The 23,372-nt window shown below is 52.3% G+C and overlaps 1 protein-coding gene across 2 annotated transcripts in view; it reads left to right on the top strand.

Moving 5' to 3' along the window:
• CACNA1H (calcium voltage-gated channel subunit alpha1 H) overlaps positions 1-23,372 on the top strand; it is a 151,408-nt gene extending 128,036 nt beyond the window's left edge. For both annotated transcript variants that reach the window (XM_063414045.1, XM_063414046.1), the window contains exons 27-36: positions 785-936; positions 3,190-3,299; positions 3,776-3,909; positions 4,621-4,691; positions 8,866-8,944; positions 10,795-10,916; positions 11,514-11,816; positions 15,365-15,548; positions 19,801-19,949; positions 20,605-23,372. In XM_063414045.1, the coding sequence (XP_063270115.1) occupies positions 785-936; positions 3,190-3,299; positions 3,776-3,909; positions 4,621-4,691; positions 8,866-8,944; positions 10,795-10,916; positions 11,514-11,816; positions 15,365-15,548; positions 19,801-19,949; positions 20,605-21,675 (2,375 nt within the window). In that variant the 3' untranslated portion in view covers positions 21,676-23,372. The remainder of the gene's footprint in view (positions 1-784; positions 937-3,189; positions 3,300-3,775; positions 3,910-4,620; positions 4,692-8,865; positions 8,945-10,794; positions 10,917-11,513; positions 11,817-15,364; positions 15,549-19,800; positions 19,950-20,604) is intronic.

Genomic DNA, 23,372 nt, shown 5'->3' with positions numbered 1-23,372 from the left:
CACCCAGGGCTGGACGGAGCAGCCCTGCCCTGAGCTTTGCCTGCCTGCAGTGCAGCTTTGCTGGGTTTGGGGCTGTCCCCGGGCTCTGCGCCCGTGTCCATCCCACTGCTGCCCCTGCTGATCCCAAAAACCCCGCGGGGCTGGCGGGAGAGGCGGGATCACAAGGGATCACACAGGGATCACACAGGGATCACTCAGGAATTACACAGGGATAATTCAGGGATCACTCAGAGATTACACAGGAATAACTCAGGGATTACACAGGAATCATGCAGAAGTGACACAAGAATTACACAAGGATCACTCAGGGATCATTCAGAGATCGCTCAGGGATCACTCAGGGATCACTCAGGAATTACACGAATAACTCAGGGATTACACAGGAATGCAGAAATGACACAAGAATTACACAAGGATCATTCAGGGATCATTCAGGAATCACTCAGGAATTACACAGGGATCACTCAGAGATCACTCAACAGGGTTACTCAGAGATCGCTCAGGGATCACTCAGGGATCACTCAGGAATCTCTCAGAGATCACTCAAGTGTCACTCAAGGGTCACTCAGGGTCACTCAGGGTCACTCAAGGGTCACTCAGGGTCACTCAAGGGTCACTCAGGAATCACTCAAGGGTCACTCAGGGGTCACTCAGGGGTCACTCAGGGGTCACTCAGCCGCTTCCCATGGTCTGTCCATCTCCATTCCCCACCCCGTGTCCGGGTGGGAGGTGCCCCCGTCCCTGCAGCCCCCCTGTCTCACTGCTGTCCCCTGTGTCCCCACAGAGGCCCAGCGCCGGCCCTACTACGCCGACTACTCCCCGGCCAGGAGATCCATCCACAGCCTGTGCACCAGCCACTACCTCGACCTCTTCATCACCTTCATCATCGGCGTCAACGTCATCACCATGTCCATGGAGCACTACAACCAGCCCAAGGTGGGAGCTGCCCCCAGCACGGCTCCCCTGGAGAAAAATCGGCCACGGGGCTGTTCCCAGTGATGCCACAGGGTTTGAGCTTTTGTGCTTTTCAAATATTTGGATTCCTGCTGTTCTTTAGTGTAGAGCTCCAAACTCCACACTCAGGGTGAGCTGCTGCTTCCCCATTTTGGGCACACACAGCAATTCCTCTCCAGGCCTGGGAGTCAAGGACACCTCACTGCCTCAGGCCTGAGAAATGTAAATAAAAGTGAGTTGGGGGCAGCAAACTGGGGGTGAATTACTTCATTACCTGAAGCTGTAATTGGCGGATTAACCCCCAGTCTGCAAATGGACCAAACTCATAAAAGTGTGAAAAACCATGACCCAAGGTCCATTTTTGGGTGAGTTTCATCTTTCCTAAATGTACCTGAAGGCCCTTCAATAAATAGAACTGCTTTTTATCCCCTTAATTTTTTCTGGCCTGTGGTTTTAGTTAAAAGTCCCAAAAAGGCATCACCAGTTCTTGGGAGCCTGGTTCTGATCCGGCTCTGCCGTTTGGGAGTCACTGCCTCAGGCAAAACCTTGATTTCCCTGCTTTGGGTAAAAAATCCCCCTCAGCTAATGGAGAGTGAATTAAGTTTTTACCAGGAAAAGACCAAGGCAATATTTCCTGCCCTGATCCCAACCTGACTCATCCTGACAGTGGGAAACAGTGCTGAGTTTTTGAGTTTATTTGCTGAGTATTTGAGTTATTTGCTGAGTTTTTGACCATTCCATTAACAAATATAAACTCGGAGCGCGCGGAGCGTTTCTCTTCCTCAATGAATTTCAAACAAACCGATTTAAAAGTCCAATCCTCCCTTTTTTAAAGTATCATAAAATCATCCTCCCCTCAGAACACCTTTGCCATAAATCGTAGGGGATGATAAGTGAATTTATAGACATTTATAGACATTTTCCCTCTATAAATTTTCCATTTCGTTATCACTTGTGAAGCTGTGGCTCAGCATTTACTCTTCCAGCACTCCGGGGTAACCTGCAAATGCCTCCTGGGTGCTGAGCCAGAGGGAAAATGTTGCTGTGTTTTACCCCAGGGTAATTCCTTTGTTTTCCGTGGAAGTGTTGTTTATCCAGATTAGGTTTTATTTACGCTTGGTTTACGTTCACTTAACACAGAGTTGTAAATCCAAATGCAAACGGTCACAAACCATGGGAGAAGTCAGGCTCAGGCTTTGGCTGGAGCTGGGAATTGTCCCGTGTTTTTTAAACTGCCATTTTATTTTAGGTAATGCAACAAAAATAGGGATTTGTGCCAACACCTGAGAAACTTCCAGCTCTCATTCCCAAAATCCAGGGCACGGCCATGCCCTGGTGACCTCGCTGTGTGTGGGGTCAGCAAAGCCAGGCATCCCACAGAGGGCACAAAAAGAGCTTTCCTGTGCCCTGGGCGCTCCTGCAGGCTCCTCTGTTGCATTTATTTCCAATTTTATCTTGTTTGATGCCCACGATTCCCATTTTTTTTTTTTATTGGAAATCCAGAGCCCTGTGCTGAACTGAACTAAACTGAACTAAACTGAACTAAACTGAACTAAACTCCCCTTCCCTCCCTCCCCACCCCAAGAGCTGCATCCCCCCTGTCCCCAGCTGTCTATTTTAAGGCCCCACAAGATTCCTTTGCTGTTTTTGGCCCCCAGCTCCAGTGAAATCCACTATAAACACTGGTGGTGCTGGAGTGTAAACACTGTGGATTCCTGACTTCCGAGAGCGGCTCCGCCGAGAGCGGGAGCGCGGCACCAAATATGGACACGCTCTGCCCAGCCCGGGAGAGGTCCCATTTTTCAGCAGGGAAAGGTTTAATCCGTCTCCAAGGTTTATTTATTTTCCTGAGCTTTTGAAGGTTTTGTCCCCAGGGCTGGAACCAAGGAATGATCCATGGAGGGTTTTTTCTTCTCCCCGAGGCTGGGGAGGTCAGACCAAGGAATCTTCAGGAGATGGGGAAAGGGTGAATTTTTTCATGTCTGGCCCAGGTTGAACAATTTGTGCACTGAGCTTGGGCCTGACATTTTTAGCAGAACTAATCTTAGTGCTTCAGAGGGTTTTGTTTGACTGAGGGGCTGAGCCTTTGTTTGAGCTCTGCTGGGTGATTCAGTGAGCTCTGCGAGCCTTTATGTCTTTATTCCTGATATTCCCTCACCCTGCTCCCCACCAGCCCCTCCGTGGGGGTCTGGGAAGGGATAACTGGGCTGGCCTGACTGGGATCTCTCTTTCCAGTCGCTGGATGAAGCCCTCAAGTACTGCAACTACGTGTTCACCATCGTCTTTGTGTTCGAGGCGCTGCTCAAGTTGGTGGCCTTTGGTTTCCGGAGGTTTTTTAAGGACAGGTGAGAGCATTTGGAACTCCTGTGGGTTTGGGGTTCAGGGCTGGACTGAGCCAGCTCCAGGGCCAGATTTTTGGGAGGTGTAGCAGCACTGTGGTGACACGGGGACAGCCCAGGGCTGGCTCTCTGTGTGTGCAAACTTTGTAATGGAAGAACTAAAAATCCCAAGAGCTGCTGGCCATGCTTCACAGGAGGGATTCAGGGAATCTCCCAGGGCTACAGATGCATCTTTTCCCCCAGTATTTCCCTTTCCACCAGGCCTGACCAGCTCAGCTTAAGGTCAGAAACTCTTCCCAGTCACTCCCCAGATTTTGTGGCTCACAGGGTGCCTGTCCCAGCTGCTCTGAGCTGCTTTTGCACCCCCTAAAAATCAGGGGCCCAGAGGAGAACGAGGGTGGGATTTCCTGGTGCCTGTTATCAACACAAAACTCCCTCGTTTTGGATTATCCACGTGCAAATGGCATTTGCTCTCTCTGCAGGTGGAACCAGCTGGACCTGGCCATCGTCCTGCTGTCGATCGTGGGGATCACGCTGGAGGAGATCGAGATGAACGCGGCCCTGCCCATCAACCCCACCATCATCCGCATCATGAGGGTGCTCAGGATAGCCAGAGGTGTGTCCTGCCACCCGGGAAACCCTTTGGACCTCTGTCCTTCCAGCCCTGCTGCTGCATTTCCAGCAGGGAACGTGAAGTGGCAGCTCAGGGAGCAGCTGGGGCTTCCCGGGGGTTTTCCTGTGGGGTTCTGGTTCCAGCCTGGGATCACAGGGTTTTTATTCTGGTCCAGAGCAGGGTGGGGAGCGATGGCAGTCAGGGCTTGGGACGATGCCCTTCACTGGTGAGGTGCCTCCCCTTTTCCTGCCTGTTGGAGTTTTTCTAGGCTTTTGTCCATTTTCATGGAATTCCAGGATGGTTTGGGTTGGAAGAGACCTTCAAGCCCATCCCATTCCATCCCTGCCATGGCAGGGACACCTCCCACTGTCCCAGGCTGCTCCAAGCCCTGTCCAACCTGGCCTTGGACACTTCCAGGGATCCAGGGGCAACCACAGCTTCTCTGGGAATTCTATTTGAGCCCCTTTCCCCCCTCCCAGGCAGGAATTCCTTCCCAATTTCCCATAACCCTGCCCTGTGGCACAGAGAATCCACTCCCCTCGGACTGACAGCGGGATGTGCAGCCCTGCTGGGGTGCAGAGAGCTCCCCACGTGTGCCAACAGCAGGAGGGGAGATCTGAACCCTCCCTGCAGGACCTGGACCCCGATTTCCTTCCTGGGTTTCCCCTGCCACGTCCCCCAGCCCTGCTGAGCAGGATTTGCTCCTCATTCCAGTGCTGAAACTGCTGAAAATGGCCACGGGCATGAGAGCTCTGCTGGACACCGTGGTGCAAGCCCTGCCCCAGGTAAGCCCCCAAAATTCCTCCATGCCCAGGGTGTTCCCAGTCGTTATTGTGTTCGGGATGGTTGAAATAACAATATAAATCTTTATTTTTTTGGAGGCTTTTTAGCAATGTTTATTCAAATGCACATCTTTTTTATACAGTGTTCTGACACAATGAAACGTAATTCGTTATTTAGATTAATGCCCTTTTAAAAATGTCTTTGCAAGTAAACAAGTTATGATAACAGTAAGTGTAGAGATTAAAAATTGTTTAGAATGTTTTCTTCCAGAGCAATACATAAGAAAGTCTATCTAACTTACTTTTCTAAGTTCTGCTGCTGCTGTTTGATGCTCAAAAATTCTGTGTTAGCATTCACAGCTCCCCTTGGGAACAGAAGTGGCTTTGGGGCCAGGGGACAGCTCCGTGCTTGGTGGCCTCTGGAAGGCACCTGGGGAGGGTCTCAGCTTTCTCCAGGCCTTGGGAGCAGAGTTTTGCACGGCTCATCCTGGAGGGTTTGAAGGGAGAAGCCAAATGATGGGAAAAGAGTTCTCAGGGAGAGAATTCCTGCAGGCAGAGCTCGGGCAAAGCCCAGATTCCACTGGAGAGGTTGGGAAATGCCAGGAGGGACAGAGGAGGATGCTGGAGCAGGCACTGGGAGCTTCCAGCTCAGGAGTTTTATTTGGGAGGCAGGAACAACCACAATTATTGACAGAGGTGCTGCAGCCTTGGAAAGGCAAAGTGGAGAGAGGCTTCTGAGGGTTAAAATCCTGATTTGGGCTCAGAAATCAGCAAATTCTCCTGAGCTGCAAGAGAAACAGCAACACTTCCAGACTTAGGGAATTCGATAGGATCCTGCAAGTGTTCCCTTCCTGGGACTGCTTTTTATGGATCTGAGAAAAGAAGGAAAGAAACTTTTTGCTGGCTTTCAGTCCTCCATCAGAATTCCAAGGCGTTTGGGTTTGGGTTTTTTTTTTTATTTTATCCTTTTGAGGTGTGTTCTGCTCGTTTGTGGCTGTGCTGGTGTGAGCTCTGATTGTTCAGTGTTTGGAATTAACTCAGATCCCAATTCCCATTAACTCCCACCCCAATTCCCTGGATCCAGGAGCAGCCAAGGGCAGACCCCACATGGGAGTCTCCTCCAGAGGTTGAGTGGCCACAAGAAAATCATCAAAACCCATGGAATTACCCCAAAACACCCCTGGGATTCAGTTCCTAAATACAAAACAACCCACAACCTATTCCAAGAGAACTGGAAAATGGGGAATTTCTTTTCCTTGCAAGGGAATTTCTTTTTCTTTGCAAAATTTTTTTCCTTTGCTCTTCATCATTGCCATGAAGATGTTTCTAATCCAAGCATTTGCCCTTTGGCATCCAGATTCCCCAAAGGATTTGGGCTGAGGCTGAAGCAGGGATTCACCAACCTGACCCCTGGGCTGGAAATCCTTGGATTTGTGTCTGGTTTTTGATTCACAAAGCGTCCTCACCACAGACCCTATTTTCCCTCCCTCTTTGCCTTCTGTCCCCACCCCACAAACAATGGGGTGGCTCCAGGCCAGGATTTTTTTGGGGGTCCTTGGGGTGTTCTTTGCATTCCCAACGAGGTCTCCTGTGGAGGGAAAGCCCCAGGGATGTTCCCAGATACAGAAATGCCATTTTGGCCCCAGTGAAGCTCAGAAAATGAGAAGGGAATTTTAGGAAGGGCTCTCTGACAGCCATCACTCCTCCAAAGCTGCAGCTTTCACTGCCAAGGCAGGGCACCAGTCCCTACCCTAATTAAATCAGCATCCTAAAACCACAGCTGGAAAATCCTCATAGAATGTGTTTTCTAAGTGACAAAAAAAAAGCCTAATTTGATGTTTATTCGTTCAGGTTTGGGGGGAAATTCTTTGTCTGGTGTGTGGAGAATGGCCATTTATGGGCTGGCAGTGACAAGGAACTGTCACTGCACTTTTGGGGGGTGATTTTCATCAGCTTTGGCTTTGGGTTTTATTCAGCAATTTGAGCAACACTCAGAGAACCAATTTTCCCCAAATTTGGGGGAATGAAGTATTTTGGTCCAAGACTGTCACAGGATTATTTCTCCTCTTTTGGGATTTCAGACTGAGCTTGAGCTGCTCTTTTCAGAGTGTTCCTGCCCTGCTCTTTGTGTGGTAACCTCTGTCTGCCAGGTCAAACACCTGCTCCTCCACCTGATCTGTGGGGAAAAATGAGACGGAAAAGAGGAAAAAAATGAGGAGAGGCCACAGAGACAGAAAGGATGGTCAGGGAATGGTCTCAGATGGAGACCTGTGCCCACCTTCTCCTTCTCCTTCTCCTTCTCCTTCTCCTTCTCCTTCTCCTTCTCCTTCTCCTTCTCCTTCTCCTTCTCCTTCTCCTTCTCCTTCTCCTTCTCCTTCTCCTTCTCCTTCTCCTTCTCCTTCTCCTTCTCCTTCTCCTTCTCCTTCTCCTTCTCCTTCTCCTTCTCCTTCTCCTTCTCCTTCTCCTTCTCCTTCTCCTTCTCCTTCTCCTTCTCCTTCTCCTTCTCCTTCTCCTTCTCCTTCTCCTTCTCCTTCTCCTTCTCCTTCTCCTTCTCCTTCTCCTTCTCCTTCTCCTTCTCCTTCTCCTTCTCCTTCTCCTCCTTTCCCTTCCCTCTCCCCTCTCTTCTCCATTAAAATCCAGATAACATCTTTTACAGACAACCTGTCAATAACCCCCACATTCCCTGAAATTCTTTGGGATTCCATCAATGCCACGAGTTTCCAGGCTGATTTTTCAGCCACCAGATCACTCAGGCTGCTCAGAGCCCTCCTCTGTTACCTCAACCTCGAAAGTTTGTTTATCGCTCTTATTTTAATTCCCTGTAATTATTTGCTCGTTTGCCTCCCCAGCAGCGTGTGTGGTGTTTGTGCTTGTGCCTGCTCCTCCCTAATGGCTCCCAAACCATCAGTGGTCCAGCAGACACGAGCAGGAAAAGCTGTTCCAGGAGGCAGATGAAATAACCCAGCCCAGCCATCCACATCCCTGTTTTATCTTTATTATTCCCTGGAGGATGGTAATAATGTTAGGGAAATTGCAGAGCCAGTTTAGGCTTTATAGCAATTACAGCCTGCGCTGGGTGATTGGACTATTCCCATTTCTTTAATATAAAAAAATCCCCTCTTTCATCAGCAAGGGCTGTGTTAATTTTATGATGACAGGCATCACACTGATAAACTTTCTGATTAAATTAAGCACAGTCAAAATAACAAAAAAAACCTGTGGCTGTGCCACCTCAGAGAAGAAAACTCTCCCAAACCCAGAGTTCACTAAATTGCACCTCAGAGACCAGGAATCCCTGGGCCTGACTGCCTGGATCACCTCGGAGCTCCTTGGTTTTTAGGGATAAAATCCTGTTCCCGGTGCCAAGAACTGACTTTGTCTCAGTTAGGAGCTGCTAACAGAGCGATTGAAGAGGCAGCAGAGATAACTGTGAGCAGTTCCCTGCAGGTGGGAGCAGGTCAGGTCACTCTGCCCCTCCTGCTCTCTGCCTGAATCACCAGAAATCCCCTCTAGGAGATGTTTTTGAGGCGTGGGTTCCGTGCTGGGGTGGAATCCTGAAGAGCTGTGCTGCTGTGGTGGTGTGAAGAGCTTTTGGGCTGTCTCCATGTCACTTGTCACCCCCTTCAGCCACCCTGGGGGGCTTGGAACACCTCCAGCAGCCCCTGGAGCTGCCAGTGTTGGTGTAAGGAAGGAGGATTTTCCTGTGGGACAGGGAAAGCTGAAAATCCAGGCAGTTCTTCTTGAGAAGGAACAAGATTCCTGTAATACAATATTCCTGTAAAGGAGAAGGCTCAGGGAGTTCTCCTCTCCCTGCAAGCCCTCCGTGCCAGTGAAACCATTGCAAACCAGTTCCTCCTGTGGTTTGCTGCTGTCTCAGACCCCCAAGGAAGGAAAAGCCCCCCAAACCCAAACCAGAGCCCGGGTCCCAAAGCAGCCCAGCCCTGCAGAATCCCCTGAGTGGCCAAATTCCAGAGGAGTGGAGGGTGATGGAGAAGCTGCTGCTTTCCCCAGGGGCACAAAGAGCTCCCCAAGGCAGAGCTGTGAGAGGGAGCCCAGGGAAAGCTGATCTGCCCCTGCTCCCCCTCATCCCTGCTTTGCTGGTGTTGAAAATGTGATGGAGTGGTTTCATTCATGACCTCGACTTGCCTGACCCTTGTTCTGCTTTCTCCTTGTGTAGGTAGGGAACCTTGGCCTACTTTTCATGCTCCTGTTTTTTATCTATGCTGCCCTGGGAGTGGAGCTGTTTGGCAAGCTGGGTGAGTGATGGGCCCGGCGCCGCGCGCTCCATCCGGTCGGTGTTTATTTGGTATCTGGCTGCTTCCTTTGCTCTCTCTCTCTCTCATTCTTGGGCCTCCCTTAGCTTCACACTCATGTTGTGAAGATGGAAGCTTCCCTCAATCTCAGGGTCACAGCTGACACACGAGGATGTAACACAGAACCTTCCACACACGCGCTCAGGGCTTTGTCCAACGCCACCCTTGGCTGTGGAGAGGAGCTCTCTGCTGTTTAAATATCACTGCCCAGCATGGATTTGCTCAAGTTTGCTACTGGGGACAGAATTGGAGCCTGCAGAGCTGGAGGGGGGTCAGGTTCCTGCTGGAGAGGTGCCACCATAAACACGTCCCTGCTCACAGCTCTCCCTGTCAGGTCTCTGTGCTTGGCTGCCGCTGCTCCTCCAGCTCCCCGGGCTCCTCTGCCCCGCGGTCTCAGCACCACCTTCCCCTCCCTCCATCCATCCCGAGGCATCCAGCGCTTCCTGCTCGTCCAGCATTAATTAATCCTCCAGCCTGAGGACACTGGAGCTGCTCAGGAATGTGCCCATCACTAAAATCAGAGCAAAGCCCAGCCCGGCCGTGCCCAGCCTGGGAAATGCTGTTGGAAGGAGCTGTGTCTGCATCCTGAACATTTCCATCCCAATTAGAGCTCCAGGAGCACCAGAAGGGCCCTTCCTGAGCGGAGTTTATGGCTGTCATTAATCCCCTTTATGAGCCCAGCCCTCTGCTCAGATTACAAGTGCCTGAGAGCAGAATAATTCTTTCAACCAAAACCAAATTATTTTTCAGTCTCCCACAAATTCCGGGGAGAGAATTAGTTCTGCACCCGCCCTGAGAGAAACAGCGTGGGTTTATAATCCATCCCTGGGGTTATGGGTGGATTTGTTCAGTCACAGGGGTGAAAAATGGCTCTTCTGGTGTTTCCACACACACCTGGGCAATGCCAGCCCAGGGAACCCCACTGGGGCAGGGCTCTGCTCCCCAGCCCAATTTAATGGGAATATTCCCTCCTTTTTCCTGATCAGTCCAAACCCCACCGGGGCAGGGCTCTGCTCCCCAGCCCAATTTAATGGGAATATTCCCTCTTTTTTCCTGATAGTCCACACCAGCCACAAGAACCATCAGCCCTCTCTCCCCCAGGACTGGTCATTTGTGGGTTTTTCTTGGATTTTTTTTTTTTGTTGTTGTTTTTCCTTCCAGTTTACCTCGGAATAATTACCTAAGACTGAAATGTCCAACCAAGAGCCATTGCTGCCTGTCCTAATGGATATTTAACGAGGCTATGTTTTATGGGAAGATGGATATTTCATATGTTCAATTTGCATTCATTAGGCTGTTAATTCTCAGGGGGAAAATGTCAAATTGTTCCACTTTATCTCAGTGAAAATATCCCTCGTGGTGGATGTAAAAAATCATCAGGGCAATCAAGAGGAAAACAGACAAAGGAGGTTGTAGATCAGGAGAAAAGAAAATCACAGAAATCAGAAGATCATGGAAGGGTTTGAGTTGCAGAGGACTTTAAAGCCCATCCAGTGCCACCCTTGCCGTGGGCAGGGACACCTTCCACTGTCCCAGGTTCCTCCAAGCCCTGTCCAACCTGGCCTTGAGCGTTTCCAGGGCATGAAGATCCCACACCACCATTTCCACACCTCCTGGGGCCGTGTCCCAAGGTTCTCCAGCTGAAATCCCCCTGTTCCCCTGAGCAGGATGCCACCACCCCCGGTGCCACCAACCCACGGGACGTGGCTCGGGGTGCCACCCCCAGCTTTGGGGGCTGCTGTGGGTGAGGCAGCGGGGCTTGGCTGATGTGCTGCTCCTTCCCTGTCCCACAGATTGCAGCGAAGAGAATCCCTGTGAGGGCCTGAGCCGCCACGCCACCTTCACCAACTTCGGCATGGCCTTCCTCACCCTCTTCAGGGTGTCCACGGGGGACAACTGGAACGGGATCATGAAGGTGTGTGCAGGCTCTGGGTGCCTCCTCCTCCTCTCAGAGCTGGAGGTAACAGTTTTCAAATGGATTTAGGCAACCCTTGGGTGAGAACAAAAATGTTTCCTCTCAGAACATCAAAATGAGACTTACTAATATAAAATCCAGGTGTGTTTTCAAGCAAGGATTTGCCCTAAGTCTCGCCCAGCCTGGAGTTTTGTTCCTGGGTGTAATATTTAAGGAAAATCAGGCCAGTTTTTTGACTGGGAGGAGTAACCTTGTGCTCTGTGTCCTTTGGGATGGGTCACAGAATCACAGGGTCGTGGAATGGTTTGGGTTGGGAGGGACCTTAAAGCTCACCCAGTTCCACCCCCTGCCACGGGCAGGGAACCCTTCAGCTATCCCAAATTGCTCCAAGCCCTGTCCAGCCTCGCCTGGAACACTCCAGGGACGGGAAACCCAAAACTTCTGAGGGCGACGTGTTCCCCTCCTCGTAGGTGACACAGCTCAGGGATCTCGGTATTTTCTCTTCTCCATTTCGGTTCTTTTGTGTCCTTTTGGGTGTTTCTGCACCTGGAGCCGAGGCAGAGCCCCGCTGACCTGCGCTGTCCCCCCCTGCTGCAGGACACTCTGCGGGAGTGCACGCGGGAGGACAAGCACTGCCTCAGCTACCTGCCCGTCATCTCCCCCGTCTACTTCGTCACCTTCGTCCTCATCGCCCAGTTCGTCCTGGTCAACGTGGTGGTGGCGGTGCTGATGAAGCACCTGGAGGAGAGCAACAAGGAGGCCAAGGAGGACGCCGAGATGGACGCCGAGATCGAGCTGGAGATGTCGCGGGGAGGCCGCGGCGGGGGCAGGAGCGGGGCCGCCGAGAGCCGGGCGCTGAGCGGGGGCCAGGAGCAGCCCCAGGGGAGACACCCGGCCCTGGTGAGAGCCTGCAGGGGCTGGGAGGGAAGGGAGGGATCCACCAGCCTGGCCAGGATCCCACACGGAGCGGAGGGACGGGAGATGAGGAGCTGTCCCCAGCAGGGATGTCACCACCACCCTCTGTCTCCTTCTCCACCTGGCCTTCTGAGGATAAACAGTCCAATGATGAAATGACACATAAATTGTTTTTACTTTTAACCCAATAACCAACCACCCGTGGCTCACAATGTGGATTTTTCTACCCAGTCACAAGAAACCACCCAAAGCCATGAAGGAGAAGGTGGAAAAGAAGGACTCAGCCTACACCCTAAATCCTCCACCTTGCTTTATATACATTACTATATCCTAAAGCCTTAAACTCTAAGTTTTCCACCTTGTGGTATCACACACTTCTATCCAAACTCCACACCCACAATCCCAGCGCTGTCACTCAATTTTGGGAGCTGTTCCACGGCCTCAGGTCACTGCAGTGTTTATTTGGGGTCAGTGCCTGGCAGCACAGAGAGCCTGGAATTCTCAGTGCCCAGGGCTCCAACACCACCCCACATCCTGAGTGAGCTCCCAGAGCTCCTGGAGGTGGAAGGTGCTGGAAACGTTATCCCAGCCATTATTCCAGAGGAGTGTTGAAAATCCATCTCTCCATTCTCAGGTGTGGGGTTTAAGTTCAGAGCCATAAAAGCCACAGGTCCCTGTCCTGCCATCCTTGTCGTTTTTCAGGGCAGCAGGACCAAGGAGCAACCCCAAAAAGCCTGGGAATGCTGGCACTGGGAGCCCTGGCACTACAGCACGGGATGGGATAAATCCCCCACACGTGGGCACTGCTCAGGTTCTCTTTAATCACCTTGGGATTTCCAGAGGATCCTCCAGAAATTCAGTGCTGGTGTAAACCTGCAGCTCTGCTTAGGACAGGGATGACTTGGGAATGATCAGAGCCCTCAGCAAAGAGCTGGAGGTTCCTGGGTTGATTTTCCAGACACTGCCTGCTCTCTGATTCCTACCAAATCAGAAAAACAATCAAGTGCAGAGGGGAAGGAGGGCATGAGATAATTGTCTCATCCCATGTCAGCAGCCTGTGATTAAGAGTGAACATGGAATTGCTTTGTCACCACGATCACAAATAAATCTACCGCGAAATCAGTGGGGGCTTGGAGATTAAATTACATTAAATTAGATTTTTGTGAAATCTATCAGACTCCATTAAGGCGAGGAAAAAGATTTGGTTACACAGCGATGGGGAATTGGCTGCTGGAATGTTGCTCCTGACAGACATTCCTGCAGGGAAATGCACAAGTTGCTTTTCCCTAATTGAGGGAGGAGAGGGCACATCCTCTCACACGGGCTGGGATTGCAAACAGTCCGTTCTCCTTGGGTTTTCCTCATCTTCCAACATTTCCCAAGCACATCAGGAGCTGGGCAGAGCCTCCTTTTAACCCTGGAGGGGATGAGGGGGAAGAGCATCCCCTTCATCCTCCTGCTCTGCTTCCCACCACGTCCTGCCACCAGGCTGAGGTGGCTGATGTCCCACGTGTGTCTGAACTGTCCCAAACTGTCCCTTCACAACCCCAATCTTCCCAGCCTCTCTTCCTTTCCAGCTGGGAAATCCCAGAGGAATCAGCCCTGTGTGGGATTAGGAGTGAAATCCTCTTTTTAAACCCTTAAAATGTGCATTGGGTGTGCAGGGTGATGTGTGAGCAGCGTGACTTCAAATGTTAAACCCAGAGCTGCAGGCAAGGCTTTTGTTTGTGGAGAAAACAGGGTCAGGTTTGATTTTATTGTTGTTTTTGTGAGAACTTGTTTATGACACTGGGGAAACTGAGGCAGGGGGGAACAGCACCACAGGCTCCCAGCAACCCCCAGAGCTGGGGATGCAGGAGATGCTCCAGGGGGATTCCCAACAAACCAGAAGGGCTCCAACCTCCTCTGCCCAGTCCCATCCTGATTTCCAGGGTATGGGATCAGGCTCTGGGGTGCAGCAGGTGTTCCCTGGCGAGGAGGAGGAGCAGCAGTGATGTCTGAGCAGCTCCAGGTGGGAGCCAACAAATTCCCCGACCGTGGTTCATATTTCAAGCACTTATTTCATTTGAAATATACCCACGTCCCTAATTCAGTCAGGTCTCAACAGCTGAACCCTTAAAAATCGAAGTGGCTGATGTCAAGAAGGGCTTTCTGTTCGTTTGTTCCAGCCAAAGACAAACTGAGCTTTGAGAGCCAAATCCTGAGATCCTTCTGTTCAAGAGCTGAGACCTTTTGTTCTCAGAATGGCTCCGGGCTGTGAACGAGCCCCTGGCTGGCCCCAGCTCAGGAGCTGATGGCCAAAAACCAAACTGGCACCGGCTGCTGAGCCATAATCCATCAGCTGAGAGCCCTGGGTGGCTCCTGGGCACAGCCACGGGTGGCAGAGCTGGCTGCCAAGGAGCTGTGAGTACCTGCTGGCCCCCCTTCCCAGCCAAGCTCCACAGGGTAAAAGCATGGAGTAATTCACCTTGGGGTCTGCATCCTCAGGGAGCTGAGGAAAGACATTTCCAAGCCAGAAATACAAGCACAAAACCAAATTTAACCAGATCCTCGGTGAGCTCCAAACCTGAGGGATCTCAGGGACAGGTTCTGCTGGCGGAGAGGGAGAACAGCCCAGCAGAGCAAAGCAAAATACATTTAATTTAAGACATGCAGCTGGGAAAAACGTTTTCAATCAGTCACTGGGAGGATGACGTGAAAGGAAAACCAGAGGGATTAGCTGTGTTTTAGATAAAAGGGTAACTTGGGAGGGGAATGTGTCCAGCCAGGCTGCAGGGCCTGGCCCAGGGGCTCCTGCTCCCCCAACACTTGGCCAAATCGTGGCATCACCTCTCAGCTTCTCCCTCAGCACCTCAGGGACATCATTTGTGTCCCCAAAGCTTCCTGTGAGCCCAGGATGGATTTGCTGAGCGGGGTCAGGTTTAAGGTTTGTGGTGTGCCCTGTGTGGGCTCTTCCTACCAGCCCCACTTCAGTGACAACAGAGAAAAATCCCTTTTCCATCCCCAAACAGGCTCCACACCCCCAGCCTCGCTGCCACCATGTCTGCTCCTTCCTCTGCCTCCTTCTTCAGGGCTCACTGGTGCCCAAAACGCTCCAGGTTTTAGGAGACAGGCCTCAGTGTTTGCAGTGGTGTTGATGTGTTTAAATGTCTGCCCTGTGAGGGTGTTTTGGGGAGAATTTCCAGGACTTCTTCTGGCCCCTCTGTCCTGTGTTTGAGGAGAAGAGTGTCACCCTTGGGCCTCCTGAAAGCATCTCCTCAGAACATCAGATGGGGAAAATGTGAGAAATGCTGCTTTTCTCATGTGTTTAACAAACGGGCTCCTTTTTCCTGGCTTTTCTTCTCTCTCTCTCTCTCTGTGTCCAAGAGTTTGCTTTGGACAAAAGGTTGACTTTTTTTCCTGGTGTGTCACTGACACCTCCCTTCATCCTGAGCTCCCCCCTGGTGTAACTTCACCATCCTGTGTCACCGCAGGCTCCGGGTGGGAATTCCCTGTGAATCCCCCACCCATCTCCCCCTCTCTTGGCTCTGCAGGGCAGCGCAGCCTCCCTGAGGCCCCAGGACTCCCAGAACCTGCTGACAGTCCGGAAAATCTCCGTGTCCCGGATGCATTCCCTGCCCAACGACAGCTACATGTTCCGGCCCGTCACCCCGGCCAAGGCCGCGCTGCCCCTGCACGAGGTGGAGATGGAAGCCTACCCCTGCAAAGCCCAGAGAGGTACCAGGCCTGCAGACTGCCCTGGGGAAAAGGTTTGGGGGTTTGTGTGTCCAGAAAGACGGGTGGCTGCTGAGGAAGGCGGGAAATGATCATTTCCTTGAAGTGGAGAATAGAAACCCCCTCTCTCTGAATTATAGTTCTGAAATTAAGGGGCTCTCGGGCAAAGATAGAGAATAGGAATGACAGTTATTTACTGGGAAAATTAAACTAAAAAGGCAGTAGTACAAAAAAAAACCCAAACACACTGACAGAGTGAGAATAAACCTGACACCCTGTTGGTCAGGGTGGTGGGAGCAGCCCAGTCAAGTCCTCCTGCAGTGACAGATGTGGCTCTGTTGGAGCAGAGATGATCCTGGAGCAGGGGCAGTTTCCTCTGAGGGTCCAGAGGTGCTGAGATGGGTCTGTTCTTCCTCTGGGAATGCAGAGCACACAGGCTGTGCTGGGCTCTGAATGCCAGGGTTTATCCATTGGGAATGCAGTGCACACAGGCTGTGCTGGGCTCTGAATGCCAGGGTTTATCCAGGTGGGAATGCAGAGCACACAGGCTGTGCTGGGCTCTGAATGCCAGGGTTTATCCAGGTGGGAATGCAGTGCACACAGGCTGTGCTGGGCTCTGAATGCCAGGGTTTATCCATTGGGAATGCAGAGCACACAGGCTGTGCTGGGCTCTGAATGCCAGGGTTTATCCAGGTGGGAATGCAGAGCACACAGGCTGTGCTGGGCTCTGAATGCCAGGGTTTATCCAGGTGGGAATGCAGAGCACACAGGCTGTGCTGGGCTCTGAATGCCAGGGTTTATCCAGGTGGGAATGCAGTGCACACAGGCTGTGCTGGGCTCTGAATCCCAGGGTTTATCCAGGTGGGAATGCCGGGCTCCTCCCCTGGGTGCAGCGTCTCCCATGGATGATGGAATTGGATCAGCCCTGCAGGGAGCCTCGATGGCCCATGGACAGCAGAGATCCCCTGGAGGGTGGAAAAGACAAAGAACCCTGCCCCATCGGGTTTTATTTAATAGCTGGTGATACAATACCCACCTCTGGTTACAGCTTTCATTGCAACCCAAGACATCACCACCAAGAAGGACATGGAGGGGCTGGAGCGTGTCCAGGGAAGGAGCTGGAGCAGCTTGGGGGGCTCAGCCTGGAGAAAAGGAGGCTCAGGGGGAAACTTCTCACTCTCCACAGCTCCCTGGCAGGAGGGGACAGGGTCAGGCTCTGTTCCCAGAGGAAACAGCCTCAAGTTCTGCCAGGGGAGGTTTAGGATTGGATATTAGGGGAAAATTCTTCACTGGAAGGGTGTTCAAGCATCAGAACAGGCTCCCAGGGCAGTGGTGGGGTCACCAGCCCTGGAAGTGTTAAAAAACCTGTGGATCTGGCACCTGGGGATTGACTTCGCGCTGGCCTTGGCAGTGCTGGATTCACGTTTGGAACCCGTGGTCTTGTCCAATCTTTGCAATTCCCTGATTGCAACCACGGGGCAGCAGCTGCACAGGGGGGTTCAGTGGGGAGCAACCAACCCAAAGCATGGCCTTGCTCCAATCTGACTCCATCAGCACAACTCTAATTCCCCACATTCTGCACAATTCCACATTTCCAGGAGCAAACTGGGGAGATGCATCTCAGCATCCCAGTGAGCCTGTTGCGTCTCAGATGTCCCAAGCACAGGCACAGGTTTTCAGCTGAGGAAGAGGGAGCTGTGCATTCCCTCTGCCTCCTGCCTGGATCAATAACATCCCCAGGAATAAAAGCCGGAGAGGGGATCGCTTCCGGCACAATTCCTCATCGTTTCAGGCAGGCTGCAGCCTCAGGGCTGTGCCTTTCAGCACCACACATGGAGTGCAGAGCTGCAGGGGTTTCTCTGCGAGCAGAAAGATTAGAAACCACTCTGGTTCTTCCTGAGCCTGGCCTTGTAACAAATGTCATGGAGAGACCCCATGGAGAGACCCCATAATCCGGGAATCCGGAGTGCACGGAGCCTTTGAGGGGGCATCATCCACTGCAGCCGGGTGCATTTCCCTGAAAAGGCCTTTCTGTCTCTTCTGTCGAGCTGCTTTGAAGGGGAAATCGATCTGAAACACGATCTCTGCCTCCCTGAAAGCACACGTGCTCCTGGAGTGGCTCCCAAGAACTTTTCCCAGCCTGGTTTCCTTTGATCCGGCGTGGTTTGAAATGCAAGAACTGCTCAGCGGGTTCTGCAAACCCTGATTTGCTCTGATTTCCTTGGGAGAAGGAACTCTGTGTTTGTTCAGACTCTCTGGGAGCCAGGCCATGTTCTCTGCTCAGTGTTTATTATTATTTCACCTGCAAATTCCTTGTGAAGGAAAGAAAACAGAGGTTGAGTTTCGCGGGCGGCCTCCTGGGGCTGCTTTTCATCCCTGGAGTGGCTGTAAAGCAGGATTTATATCCACATAAACCTGCTGGGCCGTTGGCAGGGCTGGGTAGAACCCACCAAGAATTCTCTGATGTTTCCTAAATTCCTGAATTTCTCTCCAAGAGCACTGGAGGGACGGATATGATGGATATGATGGATATGATGGATATGATGGATATGATGGATATGACTTTTTACCTGGTGGTAAAACCAGCAGCGCCCTGAGCTGTGCTGCTCCTGAGCTGCCCAAACTCTGCTTCAAGCCACAGATCCATCAATTATATCCAAATAAAACTGAGCCCATGGAGACTGCCATGAGCATCTGTGTTTCCATGGGCTTCAGGATGTCTGATCTTCTCCCAGTGCTCTGCCGACCACACAGTGAAACTCGTGTGGGATGAGCAGATCTCGAGGTATTTTTGTTTTAGATGCAGTTTGCTGATTTCCTAGAAAAACAAGGGAAAAATATCCAAAATCCAGAGATCTTCAGTGCTCCTGAGCATCCAGTTTGGAGGAGGTTTGGGTTTCCTATATGAGAGCTCGATGGAAAGTTTCCAACAGGAGGAAATTCCAGCTGAGGACAGGGAGTAGAGCATTGGGTCTGGATTTTATGACCATGTTTGTGACAGATTTTATGACGGAGTTTTTCTGCATCATAAAAAGCATTTTATAAAGCCTGGAATAGCACATGAACAGCACAGGCTCAGCCTGAAACTCTGGGTCTAGGAGAGCCCAAAAAAAAACTGGGGAGAAGCGGGGTGGGGGTGGGAATTCCTTCTGTGGTGTTCTGGAGAAAAGCTCCAAAAGAAAAATTATTAAACACTCACTTTTCTTTGTCCCCACCAACAAATCTGTCTGTGAAATGCAACTGTGATGTGTCTGCATGGTTTTTGTCAGGGGTTCAAGTTCGCTGACCCCTGGGTGAGATCTCTTGGAGTGATGGATAACGGTGTTTTCAACACGCAGAGGGGCAGCACTGCAGGAACAGACGTTTGATTTCAAACTAATGAAGACAATAAATCCTGCAGCCAAAAGCCAGAGGGGCAGCAGGTCTTTCAAACAACTCCCAAGTGCAGTAAAGCAGCACCACGGACAGGCTGGGGAAGGGGGGATGGACTTCAGGCCCAGCCTGGGAGGCTTTGGGAAGAGAAAGATCCCAGGCTGTTCCCAGCTCAGGGCTGTCAGAGCACCTGGAGCTCCAGGAGCTGCTGGTGGGACCGTGCTGAGCCAAGCTGTGCCTCGGGGACAGCCCCTGGGGAGGCTGGGCTGGGTGGGAGAACTGCCCTGGGCCTGCAGTGATGCCTTGGGAGGCTGCCTGGAACAGAGGCTGGACAGAGTTAAAGGAATAAAGTAGGGATTTGGTAAAAAGGCTTTTAAAGGATCCACCTTGGGCAGTACAAGAGCCTGGCCAGGGCTACACCCAAGATGGGTGATGGGTCAGCAGTTTTCACACTTTTATAAGGTTTGGTCCATTTGCATGTTGGGGTTTAATTGTCCAATTCCAGCTTCAGGTTGTGAGGTCCCATCCTTCTTGTTCCTCCCTCCAGCCACCCCTGTTTGTGTTTTGGGGCTGAAAGTTGTCCCTGGTGTGCAGCAGGAGAAGGATTTGTTTTGTGTCCCTGCTGTGTGCAGAGCTGAGTGACCCTGAGTGTGAGCTCAGAGCTGCACCCTGGGCAGCACAGGGAGTGAAATACAGGAAAAAATTAAATTTAAGGTCTCAACTCCACCAGCACCCTGAGCAGACCCCTCCAATCCTTTACCACCCTTCCCATAAAAACCTTCTCTCCTTCTCCCTCCCTTGTTTACTTCCCTCCTGAAGCTCCTGCCCCAAACCCTGAGCCCCCCCAGGCCCAGCAGTGACCGCTCCCTGTGTCCTGCCCTAGGCTCCATCAGCTCCGTCCGCTCCCAGCCCGTGGGGACGAGCTCCTCGCTGCGGGTGCCCGCCGAGCACGACGGGCGGCACCGCTGGAAAACCCCGGCCCCCCACGGCACCCCCCGATCTCCTGCTCTCAACAAGCTGCTCTGCAGACAGGTGAGGGGCCCACAGCACCCAGAGGTAACTCCTGTGTTGTCATTTGTCTTTTTTGCCAGTCCTCTCTTTGCTTGGAGCTCAGGGTAGAATTCCTGTTTCAGAACGGAACGTGCCATAAATTTGGATATATTCCTGTCCCAGCAAAACACACGTGGGAAGGCTCCTTCTCCCTGCTTCCATCTTCATGGCTGTGCTGTTCCAGGAAATGGGAGTTAAAGCGTGGGGAGAAGGTGCCCAAATCCATTTTACCAGTGCTGGGAGAGCTCTCCACTGTGGTGGGTTGTGCTGGCTCAGGATTTGGGGCTGGAGCAGGACCAAGGCCCAGCAGATGCCAGCCGTGAACATGAAGGTTCCTGCCAGCAAAAGTTTATCCTCCTGTACAGGAGGGTGTGACAGGACTGGCACAATGGGGCAGGAATGAGGTGGGCTGTGCTAGACCCACCAACCCTTTGCCTCGTGCCAGGGGCTCCCCATCCCTGAGACTGTCCCAGGCCAGGTTGGATGGGTCCAGCAGGGTGGAAGGGTGTGGAAGGAGAGGAGCTTTAAGACCCCTTCCAACACAACGTGGTTCTATAATTCTGCATCCATCCCTGGAGGTGCTGCTGCCCAGCACATCCCCAGGCCCTCACCCCTCTTCTCTCTGCTCCCCTTGCAGGAGGCCGTTCGGACGGACTCGGTGGACGGACAGACCCCGGAGCGCAGAGACAGCCTGGCAGCAGAGCCTGGAGAGCCGCAGCCATCAGCAAAGCAGCCCCAGAGCTCCCTCACCCCCAGCCCTCTCCATTCCCCCCTCCCCGCCACCCCTCCACGCTCCCCGCCGTCCTCCCCGCACCGGCCCCTGGGCCCCCTGGCACGGAAGCACACGTGTGGACAGCACGGCGTTCCCAGCCGGCCACCCAGCCCCACCGGCCCCGAGGGCTGCCAGGGCGAGCCCTCGGACCTGGCTGACGAGGAGGTGCGGCACATCAACAGCTCGGCCAAAGACTGGGCAGAGGAGCACTCGGACCCCGGCAGCCGCTCCACCTCGCCCTTCACCTCCCCGGCCCCGTCCCCCGTGCCCCTCAAGAACTGCAGCACAAGCAGCCTCTCCCGCAAGGAGAAGGACTTGAAGAAGTTCTACAGCACCGACGCCAAGGGCTTCCTCAGCAAGCCCAGCTGGGCCGACGAGCAGCGGCGGCACTCCATCGAGATCTGCCCCTCCGGAGGCGCCCCGGAGCCTGCCGAGGACAAGCAGCGGCCCCCCGGGCACATCCCGCCGGAGGCCGACTACATCCACGGAGCCCGGAGGAAGAAGAAGATGAGCCCGCCCTGCATTTCTATAGATCCTCCCATGGAGGACGACGGCGCGGCGGCCCCGCGCACCAAACCCTCCGAGAACACCCTGCTGCGGAGGAGAACGCCGTCCTGCGAGTTCCCGGCATACCGAGAATCCCTGGAGCTGCCGTCGGAGAGCCGCGGGGAGCAGCACCTCAGCGTGCCCAGCTTCTCCTTCGAGCAGCTGGATGGCGGCTCCTTGGGCAGCCTGGCGGAGCGGCTGGACGGCGCCCAGCCCACGCCGGACTCGCGGCCGGACGCCGAGCCCAAAAAACCGGATCACTTAAAAACTCAGCGGGGCAACGGCGAGAGGGGCAAGGAGGGGCTGGGCACTGCCAAGAGCCCCCTGCGGAAGCAGGACTTGGGCCCCGTGACTGTCGCCACAGAAGAAGGCGCGGATGACCCAGTATAGCTGCTGGGATGGGGGAGAGGGGGGCGTCTCAAGGGCTTGTCACCAATGTGGGGGTTCCAAAGCGAGGGGACACAGGGGACGGGGGTGGCTGTCACCAGGGCGAGCCCCTGCCTGCGGTCACCCGTTGGGAAGCGCTGTGGAAGTTTGCAAAAAAAACCCCCACACACACCACACACACACAGACAGAGGAAAAAATGGGAAAGAAACCAAACGAACGGCTGGACGAAATTGGGGATGGGTTTTTTTTGGGAGGGGGAGTTGGCAAAGAGGGTTTGGGGTTTCTTTTGTAAGGGGAAGGTGGAGTTGGTGCAGGGGTGGCTTCGTTCCTCCCATCCCACCCCGCTCCGTGGCCTCGATCACATTGATTCGGGTCCGAGGCGGTGGCGGTGGGGATTTGGGGGGATTCTCTCGGGGTTTTGTTGTTTTGTTGGGTTGTTTTTTGGTTGGGTTGGGGTTTTTTTTTTAAATTTTAAAGTTGCTCAGCTTTTCCTGAGGCACCTTTTCGAGCTGTCACGTTAACGCTGGAGTGCCTGGGAGCTGGACATTGTCTGTATATCAGCAGTTCTAGAAATAAAAATTCTGTATTTGTGAGCTACAAGACAAGGAAACAAACAAACAAAAGCCTGGAAAAAAAAATAGACCCACAAAACTCTCTCTTCATAATGCACATATTTTTATAGAGAAACAGATACGCTGTTTTTTGCATTACATGGGTGGTGTTTCCTTGGGTTTTCTGTGGAATTAATTATTCCAGCCATTCATTTTCCAAATGTTTCTCCTCTTTCCTCGCTTCCCTTCCTTCCCGTCCCTCCACCATCACCCCACCAGCTTCTTCTCACAGCTGATGCTTCTGACGTCTCGCTCATTTTTCCTTTGTACTTTAGAGGTTGTCCTAATTACAGACAAAAAAACCAAATCACTACTGAATTGTAGCCAGTGCAATAATAAGTTATTCATTCTTCTTGTCTGTCCAACTGTCCTGTTGCTTTTTTCCCCCCCCTTTTTTTTTTTAAACTGAAATTCAGGTTAAACGTCGCAATAATCTGAACTAACGTGCACAAAGATGGTTTCTTGTGTTACAAAGAGAAAAAACTAATGAAAAAAAGGAAAAAAAAAACTACATTTACAGAGAGATTAAAAAAAAAACTGAACAAATAAATAGTAAATTATTTAAGAAATGTATTTTGTTTACTGCAGTTCTAAGTAAATTATTGATACAGTGTGTAAAGGTGTAAAGAGCTGTTGTAGGTGATCTTCTTTGTGAGCATTTAAGGTGATGATTTGTCCTCCTCGTGGCAGAACAACTCCGACCCCTCGGGGCAGTTTGCACTCCCTGTCCCTCCCTCCCCATCCCTGGACACGTTCCCTTCCCAAGGCCCTTCCAGAAGCCTCTAGAGGAATCCAGCTCACCTTTTAACACCACTTTGGGGAACGGGGGGGGGTTGCAGCTTTTGGGGTTGATTTTCCTCTCTTCCCCCCCTTCCCCACCCCTCCTGCAGTCCCCGTGTCCGTGAATCAGGGGCAGGAAGGAGCCCGTGGACACCCAGGGGGGAACAAACCCATCCAGCTTTTTCCGTTTGGTTCCTTCCGTGCCGCCTCATATTTATGCCTTCACATTTATCTTCTGTTATCGATGCATCCATTACTCCAAAGGAAATGTATCTTGCTTCACATCTATTAAACTGTATAAACTGGAA

Source organism: Prinia subflava, chromosome 17 (assembly GCF_021018805.1).
Source record: "Prinia subflava isolate CZ2003 ecotype Zambia chromosome 17, Cam_Psub_1.2, whole genome shotgun sequence".
Classification (NCBI taxonomy): Eukaryota; Metazoa; Chordata; class Aves; order Passeriformes; family Cisticolidae; genus Prinia; species Prinia subflava.
The sequence above is the reverse complement of the archived record's forward strand: the minus strand, read 5'-3'. Positions and strand labels throughout refer to the sequence as shown.